Genomic DNA, 18466 nt, shown 5'->3' on the forward strand with positions numbered 1-18466 from the left:
ACAGAAGGTGTCGATTGTACCTACTTCGTCATTGAATAAGTCACTGTATAATGTATGTGTTAAATTTAAATTTAATAAATAATGATAAATCATTGCATACGAAAAACCATTCTGAGTGAAGACAAACCGTCAGCCTATATATTATTAAGTATATATTTTATGATACATTAATAATGCTATTAAAATAATTTATGTGCTATTATCTATTAGTAATATAGTAGATCGAATGAACTTTCCAAAAAAATTGCACTTGTTTAATTTAATTATTATAAAAGTATACAATATACATACAATATTATGTTATCATGTGGATACTTATATTATTGTTATTGAGTTTTGAATAAATAATAATTTACCGTAAAGCAGTGTGAATAGGTTTGTTGTATAAATACTAAATAGGCAGTAGTTGAAAATTAATCTAAATGTTTTGAAAATGTCATTGTGTATATAATAAACTATAATAATTAATAATATACGTAAAAGTTTTATGTTCCTATGAACAATATTTTCGATTACAACAAAATAACTTAAATCATTATATTCTACGTTAATATCTATTTCCGTTCAAATTTTAATTTCAAATGTTTATATAAAAAAAAAAAATTGAATTTAGATACTTTTAATTTTTAACTACAAAATAATTTCCAAATTTTCGCGATTTTGACAATATTTGTAAACATTTGAACTTTTTGACTCGGTGAAATTGGTATTTAAATCGTCTACAAATAGACACATTAATATGAATATTAATTGTATTTTTCTAGTATACTTAATAAAATTATGTATAATAGCACTATATATGGTTGTTAAGACAAGAAGTTATACAAACAGTATTTTTAAAATTTCATACTTGACTACATAGATTAATAGCTGTATCTGAAAAAATAGAGATTCGACTAAAACTTGAAAAAGTATGATTGTATGAATTGCATGATGTGTTACATAGATGTGTTCCAGCGTTGAAAAACCGTCAGTCGTCAATTTCGAAGCATCATTATTATACAACACGTATTCTATAATATATTATATAATATGTATAATATGCATTGTATCATTTACGTCATACATTATTCGTATACAGGACGTCGTATTGATACCCCTCGATACAAATTTTACCCTACATCAATAAATCATTGTGTCCAAAGCCCAAGTAGCTATATATTATTATTATTATTATTATTGTTGTCTCCAATAGAATATCAATACCCGCATTCGTTTTCGGTGCTTAATACGAAAAAAAATCGTTTTTGTATTCTATCGGTCAAAGTATAGTCGCGAAGTCTATAATAATATAAGTGATAAGAAGAACCCTTTCGGCACGAGTTCATTTACGTCTATATTCAATATAAGTATGTATATATATATATATATATATATCTATATATAATATAAATATATATATTTAGCTACTGCGTATAAAAGAACGGTTAAATGGATACAGTATTTGACCTTCCCGCGAAATCTCCGTGCGTGGAATTTAAAAACCATTTATAGCATCGCCGCATCGGCACAAAATGAAAACCTGCCAACAGCGATCGGCTTTTGCTCAGGCTGGGTTTTACGCTCGCAAAAAGCGATTTGTCAAACAGCAAACGCAATATTCGGTATAAACACACGAACTGTCAGACCACAGCAATATGTAATAATACTAATAAGAAATCGCGATGTATTATAATATTATATGTGTTGTGCAAGTTGTCGGAAGGGAGTGAGTTTGTGCCATAATTGAGTCTCCTGTTTGATCCCCAGCGCCCCAATATATGGTGTAAACAAGGGAGAGGTGACTCACGCGTTTCCGTCTGGTTAAAACAGTCGGTTACTATCGCGCTTTTTGTAAGAAATATATATTGGATCGAGATTTTCGATTTAGAACATTATTGTAGTCTACAGAGTGTTTTACCAAGCATGCTCGCCCCCTTTTATCCTTGAATAATGAATTTATTTAAATTCAGATTTTTGGAATTTTTTAAGTTTACTTTCGTTTTTAAAATTAAACCACTATTTTTATTAAAAATTGTTAAGTAGAAATTATATAATATATAAATTATTGAGTTATTTGCTTATACTATTTTAGGAGCATCTTGTGGCAATAGAAACTCTTAATTATTCAGTGGATAACTGTTTTGAAATGTTGATATATCTACCTAATTCAAAATTCGATCAAGTAGTTTTCCAATTACCAAAATGTTTATACTAATGATATTAGTCATTGAAAATTGGTTCACAAAATTATAAAATAGATGTAATATTGGATCTAATATTTGTTATACTTGGACTAATTTTACAAATTATTAATGATGATTGATTATATTGTCAATAACTAAAAATTTTCAAATTGCTATAACCCCAAAATGTTCCAAACCATTCGTTCAATTTTTGATTTTTATGTGACATTTAAAAAAAAAAATCTGTTGAATTATAATTTACAATAGAAAAGATGATACCAATTTGAAAAACTAAAATTTGTATGTCTACAGTACACTCTTTAACTAGTACATTAAATCTAAAGAATTTGAAATTATAGAATATTATATATTTAAAAATTCTAAAAATCAGATTTTGAATAACTATATTATTGAAGTAAAAAAGTGGGGGTAATATTTAGTTAATGCTAGTAAATAATCTATAATATGTATTGGTTAGGTTATTAATTCATTTTTAAAGACGCAAAATGTGTGCCAATCAGCGAATCAATCTTTTTAAAATGTAACTATACCCAACATTTTTTATTCTGTATAATTTATATACGATTCCCTAAGGATCATCTAATAGAAAAACGTAAGGTAGTTAATACAAGTATAAAAATAAAATTATACTTCTCGTTTTCTAAAAAGATAATATCTTTACAGCTAATATAATTATCTTATCGTGTTATACTATCTTTAAAAATATATAAGTACAGTTTGACTTGCTTAATAGATTGCAAATATTGATACATAAATGTTTAATAGAAAAGTATAAAAACTAAAAGAAAATTATCTAACTTAGTATCTATATCATCCCACATAACTATTAACATAATAAAATATATTATAGAATAAGTGAGTTAAGATTATTGAGAATAATAAACTAAAAAGTGTTTAGCATTTTGTTGAATACCTATATTGACTATATTAAATAAATTTAAATTTAAAACTTAATTTCTAAGCAAAATAATAATTAAACACAAATAATTATACTCATAAATAATGTACCTACTGAATAAACTTATTAAAAATTACAATTTTTGTTAAATAGTTTATATAAAATGAATAGACTAACAATAAAACAAGTTTTTATTATATTTTGCTTTTTAATTTATATAATTTGAAAAATTATTATATTTTATATTTAAAAATGTTATAATAATCTACGTCTTATAATAAACAGTATTGTGCAAATTACGATTTTGTAATATTAGTAATATTATTATTAATTTAACGTATAGAGAATGAATTGTAATAGTTGTATTTATCTTGAAAAATAATAATTTTATACAACGTATATTAATGATGAATATTTCTAGTAATTTTAGTACAATTATACGACAGTAAGTTATTAAATATAAATAAAAATTACGTTTGACTATTTATACTTGCATGTTTTAATTTTGTATAAAATGTTTAACAATTGATTACGTTAATAATAACAATTTAAGCGTATCTACCTATAAAAATATTTCAACAAACTAATCAAATTTATGAAGCCATATATTATAATGAATGCATTGCAGAGAAATAGGGATATTATGTACATCAGTATAGGTATAGACGTTAAGTTGTTAATAGATGGAAGACGGCTGTAATATGGATCAAAATAATGAACGTTTATTTTTTTTTCTACAAATAACTTCCAAAACAATATTAACGATTCTATTATAAACAAACAGTACTTTTGAAATCAGCCAATCACCAACTATTGCCGGTTGAACAAAACGAGAACATCTGCCGGTGATCGGGGCCTGCTCCTGTGAATGACACTAAGTCGGACCCGAGCGACACAATGGTAGTTGGTACCCAGGTACACTATAGACAGAGGGGGGATGGTGACCTAAGCGCGTTTATGAAAGCGAAATTTATCCCCCTATCCTCCCCCATTCTAGCCGGGTTTTAATATTTACGTCTGGGGGGAAAATGAAAAAAAGCCGATTTATATTAGACTTATCGGACCGCAAAATCGGAGCACGTGCTGCTTACACCATTTCAGTAATTTTTTCTCGATTCCGAATATTATATGCGGTCCCCCCTACATATGCGAGGGGATGTCCTACGTCCAGTAAGAGCGTATTTCCGGGTTTCAACAATTTTAACAGAAAGGGAGGTAAATAAAAGGATTGTATTTACACATTAAATCTATAGACCTCGGACACATGTTTTTGAGTATCTGTTTTAAGTATTAATTGTATAAATAATCGTTTTATTGTAAATTTTATTTTTAATTTAACATTTGATATGTAGTTTTTATAATTGTTCTAGTAAGTAGTGCCTACTCAAATACCATAATTTTAAATTGTAGTTTTAGACAAGTCAACTAAACATGTTGAATTTGAGAGGATATTTTTATATTATAGTAATTAGTAATACAGCAGTTTTTCTAAATTTTAAAAGAAACATTATCTATTTAAATATTGTAATATAATAATTTTACACAGAAGTGTATTTTGTAATGTAATAAGTAGGGAAAAAATATTTATATTATTACCATAAAAATGCAGTTGGAAACTAAATAAAAATAAAACTATTGATAGGTAGGAGATTATTGAATTTAATTAAAAATTAAAAATATTTGAATATTTTTTTATAAATATATTTTCTCTAATGTTTAGAAATCGTTGCTTATCAAGGTATGGCAATTTATTATGTATTATGTTTTTTTCATTTTCAGAATCTATTTTGATTAATGATTAAAGAAATGACATTATAATACTATAATATAAAAATAGTATTAATAAAAGTATACATTATTTAAACTCCATTATTTACCTTCACTATAATTTTTTTTAACAAATACGATTTTAAGTTTTAAATGATTAATTAAAAATATTTAAGAAATCATTTTCACATAAATTAAATTTTTTATAGTTCATGCCGTAATAAAAGTTATAACCGGCCTATCAGTATGCATAATTATTTAAACAATTAAAACTGATGAGACACATCACACATCATAGACTTTATATAATATACATGTAAATATTTCTAATTAAAAAAATATTAAATAAAGATATCACCTTTTAATGTATTGTATCTATATTCATTATTAAGGTATTATATATTTTTTCATGACAATACTATCATTATAAATGTAATTCCAAGTGTGTATAATAATACGAGAAACACATAGTATTTTCCTCTCCAACCGATTCATTCAACACTAAAATACAATGGCCCCAAAAACTGGTCCGCCGGGGCTTCGTCGACAATTCATATGTTCTCGATCGGTATAGCACTAATGAACTATTATAAAGTTTTATCGCGTATTCCCTCGTCGATCTCGTTGTGCTCGACAATAAACTTATTGATATTATATACGGTCAATTTGTCAAAAATAATAATAAAAAAAGAAGTAAGAGAGCAAAAATGAAACCGAAGAAATGAGAGAAACGCGATTTATCGCGAAAACCACGATAATGTTGTTAGGGCCGTTCTTGTCGAGGATAAGATTTCTCCAAGGGATTATATTATACTGTACAGCAGACACACATACGTACGCGCGTACGTGTAGGTCAACTATCTACCCTGGGCAGGAAATTGTCCCAGGAGAGCCGTTTACCGGTTTCCATCGCGAAGATATTACGCGTCGCCCGCCCCGCCGAATAAACGTCCGCTCGTAAATTGTAGCTGAGAAAAAATAAATCCAGAGACACCCGCACGGCCAGCGCGGAGACATCATTGCACTCGGACAATAATTTATTTTCATCGATTTGACATCGCGGATTGCCCGGTACTCCTATTAATTAGGAATCGCGTGGCATCGCACGAGAAAAAAAAACAGATGACAATTTACGCATATTAAAATACACACATTTATAGTAGAATAAGTACATGATATTATGTTTATATAATATAATATACGAGAACAGAGAGGTGTAGGTAGCAGCGCACTACTACCGCTCGCCGGATTACCGGTTTTTTGTTTCTTTAACAATTTTATCGCCGTGGTGGGGGTGTGGGGTATGTGACAGACGTCATTGATGGATGACCCCCAAACGTAGTTATACCCAGGTGTTGAATATCATTTAGAGAAACGGTTCGAAGTGTTTTTTAATAATACGACTATGCTGCGGGACCACCGTTGATGAATATATATTCAAAATAGGTATTTTTAGCGTCTCTTACCGCGGTCGGACGAGTTAACTTTTTATTTGTTTATATACATTCGATTTTTTCTACCTCACGATGTAATTTATTTAATATGATTGGCATTAAACTTAAAGAAAACGCAAACAAAATAAAACAAAATAAGACAATTCGTTTGTATAATATAAACATTCCAAAGCAATAAAATATCAAATGTACTTAAAACCAAATTAAATGTGGTTGGTGTAACAACAATAAAAACCACGTAACACTAACAAAATAAGTTTACAGTATTAATGTGTTATTTATTTTTAATTAGGTAAGACAATTTTTCTTGTTAAATTTGATCTTTATTTTTTTTTCTATAAAAACCATTTAATTTAATATGTGTGTAATGCAATGCTTCGTGTTAAAATAATATACTTAAAAGCAAACTAACTTATAACGTATAACATCAGCTGTAAAGCACATAATAATATAATACGACAGTAGGCACTAAATAAAAACATTCCAAAATAGGATAATATGTAAAATAAGATTTTCTGTGAATATAACATTTTGTAACACAATAATAGGTAAGAACCTGTTTGGACGATCTCTAACTACTTTTTACATTTTATAGATACGACTTTACGAAGAATGAATATTAATTTAGTAAGAAGTAATTTACTTACTGGATTACACTGAATATTGCGATGAATGTATACAAAACATATTACAATTTTTTACAATATATTACAATACACTACACAGGTATAGGTAATAATGGTAATATAGTAAAATATTTTCAATTAATAAGGCCTAAATTAAAAAAAAAAAAGAATTTTCACCTTAAGTTTCTGAAATTATAGTACCTATTATCGTTAATAAATCCTTCCGATTTATTGTTTAAACATTTAATGAATAGGTATATCGTTAAACTTATCTATCTACGTAAAAGTAGAGTTTGCTTATGTTTATTAATACAAGAAACTAACTAAACCAATTAAAAATATTTACCTATATATAATATATTTATATATTATTTTTAAATATTTGATTTTAATGGCGCCTGCCTGGTAAACATCAAAGAGATTTTTATTTCAAGAGGCTATTAACTTTCTTTCCTTTTTTTTCGGTGTAGCTTATAAACGGTATTTGTATTTTATAAAAAGCATATACATATTTATGCTTAATTATTTTACTACTTTTTATTATTACATGTGTTTAAATAAAATAATTAATAAGGTAGGGGCTTACCCTATTAATTTAGACATAATATTAAAAACTATTGATATATTATTATTGATTTATATTTAATTACTTTATTTATTATATTATTCATTAACTATTTATTATATTTCTAATTTTCTGAGCTACAATTTACTTGACTTAGGTATGATATTTGTATAATAGCTATTGAGATAAATATAAAAAAAAATTATATACAGGTATATTATATTAAATACAATAACATTAGAAATAATTAAATTTTATAAGCAACATTGTTATGTACTATACATATACTATTGTAAAATGTTTGCTCAATGATAAAAATTTTAGCTTACCGAATGAAACTATAAATAAAAACGCTTTTTGTGAAGATTTTTGTTCGCGCTTGAAACATTTTTTTTAAACTTAATTTATCTAAATGCATTTCTTCTATATGTATATATATTTTTTTCAACTAAAGCTATAATTAGATAGAATACTTCGTAAGTGTTGACGGACTATCAATCACATGGCACAATGATGTACATTGTGTCGTTACATATGTAGTATTATATAATAAGTTTTCTTTAATTCAATTATCTTTGTATAGAATTACCTTATAAGATTAATGATATATCTACGATATTCATGACTTATGATGAATCTAGAATGAATATATTATTGTTAATTAAGTTAAATATGAAAAGATTTTTGTTGAATATTTATTTATTTTACTAACATTTTTTTTTTGATTTTATGATAAAAATATTTAAAAATATACACTTATAAAGTTATAAACATAAATTGTATTATTGTAAACATTGATGTAGTATTTTATTTTTAGTGAAAAATAGATTAATTTATTAATTCGCCCTAGTGGCAATCAGTATAATATATGATATTGTTATTTTTTAAAATAATTTGTTTTATCAGTTGTATTGTCACTTTATTGTATTCATTAAATTATTATATAAATTTATCATTTTTTGTGGATATCTACATATAATATGTAAGCAGAATAAATATTACAATATTGTTGTACTATTTGAAATCTAAATAACTAAAAACAATTACGTTGAATTTTGTATACAAAATATCTTTAGTAACTTTTGTCTATAGAGATTCTACTTAAATTTAATATCTTATGTTCCTGTTTTACCAATTTTAAAAGCCATTTTCTGTTGTGAGTACAAAAACCCATTTAGATTTAAGTGCCATGTCATTTTCACCTTCAGACATTTGAGTTCACACGTCTCGTGATCCATCATTGTTGTATCATTTTTCACTCGGAGCCATGTACAAAGTACATCTCCTGAATACTTTGAAAACCAAATAAGTTGAAATTGGGTTTGGAGGGTGTTCGCTGTTCATAGTTGGGAAACTGATGCGATTTTTAACTCTTATTTTCCCCCAATATCTACAGAAGCAGTCAACTATGATAAATACAAGTGTCAATGCATGATTCGGTCCCTTGTGGTTTTTTGCCTAAGGGCTTCGAGAACAATTATTCTTGTTTCACTTCTTTTTTTAATGGTTTACAAAAAGATTCCTGACAACGATGATGGAAAATCCAATTCTTAAGCACTACTTTGCAGATTGCAGGATACATTGTGATTAAATTTGAAATATTACCAAAGTTTAAGAAATGCGATTTGAATATTATGGTCCATTGCACCTACATTTTTATTTTTTTATCATAGAATATAAAATAATATAAATAATAATCTCTAATATAAAGCATACGCAGTGTATAGGTATAGGTACAGGTAGTTTGTTATTTCATTCATGGTATGGTATTATTTGTATTATAATGTCCAGTAAGAGATTAATAATGTATTATATTTATACCGAATACTATTATAGGAGTACAGCTTATTGTGAAGATTGCGTACAGTTTTTTTTTTTTATTATTTTGCGTTTGCAAAAATATAAAATAATGGTTATTTTTTTGTACAAACAAATTATGTTCTAAAGATTTGTTCAAACATAATAATCTGATAAGAGTAAATATTATCAGAAATTTTGATTTATAAAACTATGGTTCTCGTGTAGGTAATAATTTTTGTTAGTAGTGAAACCCCTGCAGGGTATTAACAACGACGACAAATCTCTTGTTTTGGCATAAAGAAAAATACCATTTTTTTTTTATATATACATACTTTCAGCTTTTTTTCGCTCTTTTTACGGTCAAATAGCTTTTCGGATAGTATTAACGTTGTGGTATCCACTTGCGAGCACCTATCTTTTGTCCCATGTGTTTAATTAGTCGAGACCGCAACAATAGAACGTGTACCTATATACATGTACACGAGTATGAATCGAGTTTTTTGAAAAACCCATATCACGTAAATGGAAAGCAAAGAAAAATAATAATGACCAGTGGTTTATTGCTAATGACGATGTTAACGTAGCGACTATAATTATTGCTCCAGATAAAACGGGTTTTGGTCGGCAGCCGCGAATACAAGAGGGAATATCGTACGTAGTTATAACTATCGTTCCTGCGGGCTAAATCGTAGGTGTTATCAGTTTTGGCGTTAAACATATAATTGTGTACATAATAATGTGATATAATATAATATTATGTTAGGTACGCTATACGAGCGCAGCAGCGGTGGCGGTGCCTTTGTGTTGCCCACACTGAGGTAAAAAAAAAAAAAATATAAATACCTATATATACTCGGCCGCACGGTACAGGGTGAACTCGACATCTATATACGCATAATGCATAATATATTACATACATTGAAACGTTTCTAACACTTTGCATAATAACGTCTGTTAGAAAACACAGTTGCTCACTGTTTTTAGGTTATATCAAATCGTAAATTATGTATACTTGCCTATATTTTTTTTCAGCCGTCAATCATAAATTATTTGACCGGGGGATAAGATTTGCCGAATTCGGAATTACCATATATAGTCTTTGCACGGAGAGCGTGTCAGCCAAAAAAAAAAAAAAAATAATAATAATAATTGTAAAATAATAAAACAGATTCGTTTACCCTATAGTATTATAATACAACGCCGACGCGACGTGCCCTGGGCACTATATAGCGCAGTCGACGTTTGTATAATAATAAGAAGTAAAATATTTAAAATCAAGTAACTGCTGGCAGATCGTTTGTACAACAACAGCGAATTATGTGTATATAATAATAATAATAAAACATCATAACGCGATTAAAACAGTATTTTATGCAGCCATATAGGTATATAATACACACACGCGCGCGCGCACGATCGCGAGCACTGCCGCATTGGAAATAAAAAAAAGTAATATATTCTGCATATTAGTACGCTTGCTGTTTGGATAACAACGCGTACGCACGCTTTTTATTCAAAAACCGTTTGACTTAGGTACGTTTTAAGAATATGAAATTTTTCTTATTAAAGTATTGTTTGTAATATATTTTTGTGTGTTAAACTTATTATGCCTATTACCATTTGACCGTGATAGTGTTAAACAGATCAAAAGACAATTATCTTTATCATAGAATCATTTAATACTTGATTGTATTAAATTATTGTTTTTGATTGATAATTTATGATTTTTATAAGAAATCATTATTTAAATGTAACCTTCGTTACTGCAAAATAATTTTGTTTAGTTTTATAAATAAACAGCAGAATAGTAATAACAACCGAAAATAACTTTACTTCATTATATTTTTAAAATGTTTTTATAAAGAAACACTTTAAAAACTGAATAAAAGTTTTGAATTTAATTAATAATATAGTTCATTAACGCCAGTTTAAGTGAACATAACTTTTAAGATAGTCGTGGAATCATTACAGTCAAAACATCAAGCTAAACAAAACAAACATAAAGAGTATCTCAAACTCTATAAACAAGTCTCCTATGAAAACACAAGCGAAAACTCTAAAATAATAATTTACTTAGGTACCTAATAATTTATCGTTGGTACTTACTAATATAACTAGTGTTTTCACTGTTTTCACTTAATAAGTTAACCAATTAATTTGAAATATAGTGTTTAAGATGTTTACAATATACCATTATTTCCTTATTAAAGTATTTTATCCAATCAATTGCACTACAATATTCGATTAACTAAATTTCAGTACTACAAATACTGAATTCGCAATTATAATTTATAACAATATTATAGCGTATTAAATTGATACGTCTTACACAACCTTGAAACTCGACCTCTGTTATAATTTATTTTTATTTAAAAAAAAAAAATCATTGGATACTTAAGACTTTGAAACACTTATATTATTTATATAACAATATAACATATAGGTTTATCGGAGCCCACAGACAAGAGAACCACTTGAAAAAAAAACCGGGCGAGAGGGAAGTGAGAAACATATCCCTTTCCATTTTTAAGCACCTAGCATTATGGCCGTTTTCACGCAGAAGTCCATTAGTCACAGGGGCCTTTTTACACACATCCATCAGAGTCGCGAGCCCTCCTCGCATCAATAGTATAACGGTTGTATACATCACGCGCACCCTGTGTGTTGAGGTATAAGGACGGTAGGTAGACAACTTTGACTCGTCCAATGGACGAGCCCCCCGAGATAAAGAAGTCCGTTCATGCAGGGCGCGTGGTGTGCATGGATATATATATGTGTAGTGAGAGCGTGTGGGAGGGGGAGTGTAATCCGTTTTTACTGGAAACGGATCAATTTGTCTAACCTTTGCCCCGAGCTACGGTAAATATCGTCCAGTTTGGTCTCATTCCCGGTCCAGTCAGATGTATCCGGTTGAAATAAATCGCTTCGATTTCTAAAAACTGTACGATTGTATGCACCGAAAGGATTTCACGAGTTATAAACGTATTCTCTAGAGGCCCCAGAAATAAGTTTGTTTTTCACTAAAAAGACACGGCGATTGACAATTCGTTTGTTTTATGCTACGCAATATCCGTTTTGTCTAACTTCCGAGGTAAAACCGTATTTCCGTGTTTACATGAAAAGTAAATGTTTAGTTGAAATGATGATAATCCAAGGAGCAGACTACAGTCGTATTTTTTTCCTTTATCGATTGGTTTTAAAATTGAAAACAATAATGTATTAGTTATTGCTGAAATAAACTCGATTTTTCTTATTTATAAAATATTATTTTAATAACATTCTATAAATTATTTAGTAATATTGATAATATAATAGGCAATTTAAAAATAAATAATTTTTAATTAAAAATATATATCGTACTATATATTGTATAACGTATAGGTATTATATTATCTTACTGGTGTACAGCGTACTATAAAGAAAATAGTTTAAAATAATGTAATATGTAATCGGGTTAATAAGTGTTATGATTTATGAATATATAAAACATACAAGTATAAGTTTGCATAAGATTTAAAACTTGTTTATCCATTCGAAGATGAAACGAGTTTTTAAAGATTTAGATAGGCTCGTGTTATATTTTATAAAATATATAAAATGCGTTTATTATAATCTTAAAAATCTTAATATTTTATAAACATAGACTTTAATAATATATAGAGCACACAAAGTATTAATTATGTATTTTAGTTGGCTGATTTAAAACGAAATTATTATCGCATTAATTATAGTAATATAAATGTTATGAAGTAATCGGGTCATCGGGAAGTCCATAAAAATATTATGATATAATAAAGTTTAAGATTTGCAGTTAAGCAGCTGCTATAGAATCGTGATATTATATAATATAACCTTTTACTGAATTTGATTAACAGGGGAATATATCAAAAGCCAAAATTAATTATCATCTCGTAGGTCTTCATTTAAATTTTAATCAAATAATCCGTGTATAATTATGGAAAGACTCACCTCAGAGGCTCAAAATGGTAAAGGTTAAGGGGTTGCGTGCATACATTATTAATAATCAAACTTTAAGAAGTCTTCTACCATTAAGCTTTCAATGTTTAAACTTAGTTATTATGTATAACAAAGCCTACCAATATATGAAAGTCATAAAATTGTTTATGTTTTACTTTACTGAAGTACGTATACAATAAATACATATAAGTTTGAAAAATTTGTTTTTCTCATGATTAAGCTATAAAACAAAAAGACTAATCGTTAAATAAAATAAAATTTACTAAGTCTACTAAAATCTTTTTACTCATATATAAAAAATTCATAAATGTTTGATTATTTTTTATATAACATTGTTGTACAGATAAATTTAAAATATATATATTTTTTATAATAACAATAATTTAATAAATTCTCGAGAAATCTGATAATGGGATAAACTTTGTATGCTTAAATTGTTCATTCTCAGTTGCAAAAAATATTTCAAAAGGTGTATAAATTATATTAAAATAATTTACGTCCATGCATTTATATGCTAATTACGATGTCTACACTTATATTTATCGTTTTAACAATACATAGTTATTGAGTAAATTATCTCTCCTCACTATGTGCTTAAATTACAATTTTCAAAACACGTTCTAAAACCACCTTTTGAAATATTGCATGTTTAATTCCCATTTAAATGAATATGATTATTTCTTATAATTTATATTATATACTTGAATCCACATGAACAAAGTTCATAGTGTACTTTGAATAATTGAATCACAAAAAGTATAGAGTACTATAATTTGTACCAAATACCAATGATATACAAAATGATGAATAACAACGTCTAAATTAGTAGAAAAAGTTTAATGTATTATTACATCGAATGTATAGATGTAAAAACTAATTTGATTTGAAAATCGTTTTTTAATGGGTTATAATAGAGAAGAAGACAAATTTAAATTCTTATTTCACTTTTAAAAAATGTAAATATTACGTGTCTGATATGAATAATATATCGATATGATTTAATATGCCGTAATATATTTTAATTCGTATGCAAAACATCGTTTTAATTGTCTCGTTTATTGCCTGTTTTCTCGTGTCATTCGATTACTTTGATCCCCTATCATCGTTAGATGTTAGTCTCTTAATCTCACACCATAAGTCACGTTTAGGCAATAATGTAACCCCCCGGTCGTTTTTTCACCCGAACAACATATAGCCGGTTTATTGATAGTGCTTCACCCGTGTTCGTGAATCATAAGCGAGGATCTCACCGTACCATCAGCATATTATATACCCGGTATCTTTAAATCCTCACGATTTTTCAATTTTCTTTTCTTTATTATTAATATTATATTACATTTTTTTTTTTTATCACAAAGGAAAGTCTGCATAAATAAACCATTCTGCTGACCCGAAATAGCACACATCACCATACGAACAACCAACAATCCAATATCACGTTGACACTCGTATAATATATTATATTAAAAAAATAGAAAAAATAGAAGGAATACAGTAAAAATCATGTTTTCCAATTAAAAAACGATTATGGGTGAACGTTTGTAAAGAATTTTATAACATAAGTTTTCATTGAATTATCAAAAATAATTTATTTTTTTAATGTATTCAATCGAGGGAATTATTATGTATAATACAATATTATGTATAAGTCCACTGTATATTATTATATATTTTTTTTATAGCTGTATACGAATGTGCACGCATGACACTTATATAATATGTGTTTTTAAGTATTTTCAAGGTGTATACTAATTAGGTAAGTAAAACATTTTTAAAAACATGAACCTGAATATAGTTTACCAGAATCATACGAAACCCGTTAAATGAGTTGCTCTTTTATTTATAATAATATGAATCACATTTTCAATTTTTTCTTCACTATTATTATTGTAACCTATGTACTAATATTGTCACCATTTTTTTCATCTAAAATAGAGAAAAAATAATTACCTACCTTTACAAGCCTTTCGATGTGTTATGGGCTTAGTAGGATCCCTGTAGTATCCCTCCTTGCAGTAATGACAGTATCTGCCGGCCGTGAAGTGTCTACACTTGAGGCACACGCCACCGCTCACCCGACCCGACAGTTTGTACAGCTCCATGTCGAAGCGACATCGTTTTGCATGTTCGTTGCAGTTACAAGCTGAAATCATAATAAAATATTATTATTATTACGTTCATTTTACATTATTCATTTGTAGAAATACCGTCATAATTATAAACACATAGTGTAGCCAAATTTAGGACCTACGCTAGTACTTTGACTATTATGTAGATGTAGTACTTACGTGGTAGGTACGTTTGCTTTTATAATTATACTATTCATTATTCTACATATTATTCTAAACTCAATGAATATGCTTAAAAAATCCAAAAAATATAAAATTATTTTTATGCTCTTGATAATATTTATTCCCCAAAATTAAATAAATCATTAAAATCATTAAGATATTTTTATAACACTACATATTTTTGTTTTTTTTTGTAATAACAGTGTCTAAATAACAATACTTATAATAGTAAAATCATTTTTCAATGAGTCTTTAAATTCAGTTGTATCATGTGTAATAGCTTTCAACCAGAAAAAAAATTGAAAGTAAAAATCGATGTTTTTATATCACTGTTGTCGCGGTAACACATTTTTCATGTTCTTATCAATAACTCATATTATAATGTAAATTAAATAATTAAACTTTAACCACGTTTTCTCGATGAGGGAACAATTCTAAACAGCTGTTTTAAAAACTAATATTTTCATTATTTCCTTAACATTTAACCATGTCCCCATTTTGCCCCATGGCCCCGTTTTGCCCCACGTTCCCCTACTTGTAAGTATAGTTATATTTATTATTAATTAATATAGTTTATTATTAAATAATTTTTATTACTCTAGGTAGCAGAATGATGAGTTACCTATGAGTACCTTAAGTACCTATATTTAAATAGTATGAAAGTAATACAATTGAAATTATTTCTATTTAAAAACTGATTTATGTTAGTAATATATTATAAACTCAAGGCTTAATAAGCTTTACCCTTAAAAGGCTAATTGTTTTAATTGCACGAAGTTGCTTTATGGTTATGGTAATAATTGTGAATTCACATTTTATCAAGTTCCGACTTCTTGACAAATTCACCTTCGTTTGCTCGTTAATTTTCGACTTACGTTTATGGGTTGTTACACCTTTTGGTGGTAACCATCATAAAGAAACTTCTAACAATTTCCGTTGAGTTTTTACCTTTACGTAGAACTTAAAAATTCGTTCACGCATATTAAAAAAAAAATGTTCATCTTTGATCCAGGGTTTTTCAAAAAAACAATATTATATGTACACATCAGTTTATTAAAATTTATTATAATTAAGTGTTGTACTTTTAACTATTAATATAACTATCATAAATATTTCAAATTACAATCATAATACAACTTAAACTTTTTTAAATTAAATAAAAACTATTGTACCTACTTATACTTTTACTTATTAGATATTTTATTGTATGCATTTTAACATATTTTTTTTAGCATATTATTCATTAAATATTTTATAATAATTCATAATTATAAAAAAATATTTTAAATAGTAAGAATAGTATTTTTAAATTCTTTAAAAATGAATCATATTATTTAAATTACAAATAACTGCTTGAAAAACCATGTTAACCTAATGTTATAAAATAAAATAAACCAACCCAACTTAACATTTATGGCTTTGTATATATATCTTTTAACTGCCAACACAGGAAAACTTATTTACATATAGAATATTCTTATGCTTTTCTGAACCTAGGTATGTAAGTTGTTTTATTTTAGTTTTATATTATTTTCTTGGATATTTGCAAAACTTAGAATATCAAAAATAAATAATATAACATTAACAATTTTCTGTAGGTAACGCATTATTTTTATGAGACAATTTGTTTATTACTGACCATAAATATTCTTTAATATTGATATAACAAGCGAATGCATAATAAAATTTAAACATTCGAATAGTACTCAAAGAAATGAAACATTTATGAAGAATGACGACAGACGAAAGATGATGAAAAAAAATCAAGAGTTTGTCACATATTAATAAACTCTCTATATATAGACATGATATTTAGGGTCGGTTAGTGAATGAAACTGTGAGGGTTAAGGTTTAAAGAGTTCCGGTAATTCACAATATACCACCATATCCATACAATAATAAATAAGAATATACTAAAATAATTACCAGTTAGTTCAAAAAGTTATAATATTAAAAATTGTATCATCTTAAAGAAATATTTCATTTTTATTCATGATCGAAAAACAGTTAAATTTATAATATGTAACAAAATTATCATTATTAAAGTTACATTTTTCAGTACACCTATAGACTATATAGTATATTGTATTGGTCACACACGATATTATTATTACACTTATTACTTAGGTATAACTTATAAATACAAAATGAAGAATACTACAAGCGTATCAAAAATATTCTTATAATATCAGTCGTCAAAAAATATATTATAATATTATTCTCAGAGTTTTTTTGAAGTAATTATAAATGGTATAGATTATAGAATGTATATAGGTACACTAAACAGTTTCGGCTCTTATACGTAAGTACATATTAAGCGTATTGTGCGCATTAGAAATGTATACTTTATCTTTATGTTTTAAATATTATTATTATCATCATCAACATCCTACTCAAGAGAATACCGAACAAATCAGAACGAAAAGATTAAGCTTAAACAAACATAATCCTGTACACATAAATTGTAATGTACACATATAATTAATGAATCTCGTATCGATTTTACATGTCAATACTATGAGCGATACACTTAAAGAAAAAAAAAGTAGATGCCTACCTACCTACCTACTTTGTGAACCTGACGTCCGTTAACACGCGCACATTAAGTGCGTGAGTACCTATAATACACTAATAATCGTTCATCGAAATAATGACTGGATTGTATGATGAAAATTAAAAATGCAAAATCAGTAATTATGTATTATCACCTACTCAAAATGCTGTGCTGTCCGACGTGTGTGCATCGCCGGTAATCCGGAACCATATACGTGTGTAAATTATGGGCGGACGGCGGCGGTGCACTGTACAGTTATAACACGTATGGCCTACAGGTATAATATACGTATGATCACTATTAGTCAGAGGCGGATTAAAATACTACGAAATCATGGTCAATTAACT

General features: G+C 27.3%; 1 protein-coding gene across 1 annotated transcript in view; it reads right to left on the reverse strand.

Moving 5' to 3' along the window:
- Positions 1–18466, reverse strand: part of LOC132929001 (netrin-B-like) — a 73387-nt gene that overhangs the window by 16654 nt on the left and 38267 nt on the right. The window contains exon 2 of the mRNA XM_060994015.1: positions 15229–15417. Within this exon, the coding sequence (XP_060849998.1) occupies positions 15229–15417 (189 nt within the window). The remainder of the gene's footprint in view (positions 1–15228; positions 15418–18466) is intronic.

Source organism: Rhopalosiphum padi, chromosome 4 (assembly GCF_020882245.1).
Source record: "Rhopalosiphum padi isolate XX-2018 chromosome 4, ASM2088224v1, whole genome shotgun sequence".
In the NCBI taxonomy this organism is placed as follows: domain Eukaryota; kingdom Metazoa; phylum Arthropoda; class Insecta; order Hemiptera; family Aphididae; genus Rhopalosiphum; species Rhopalosiphum padi.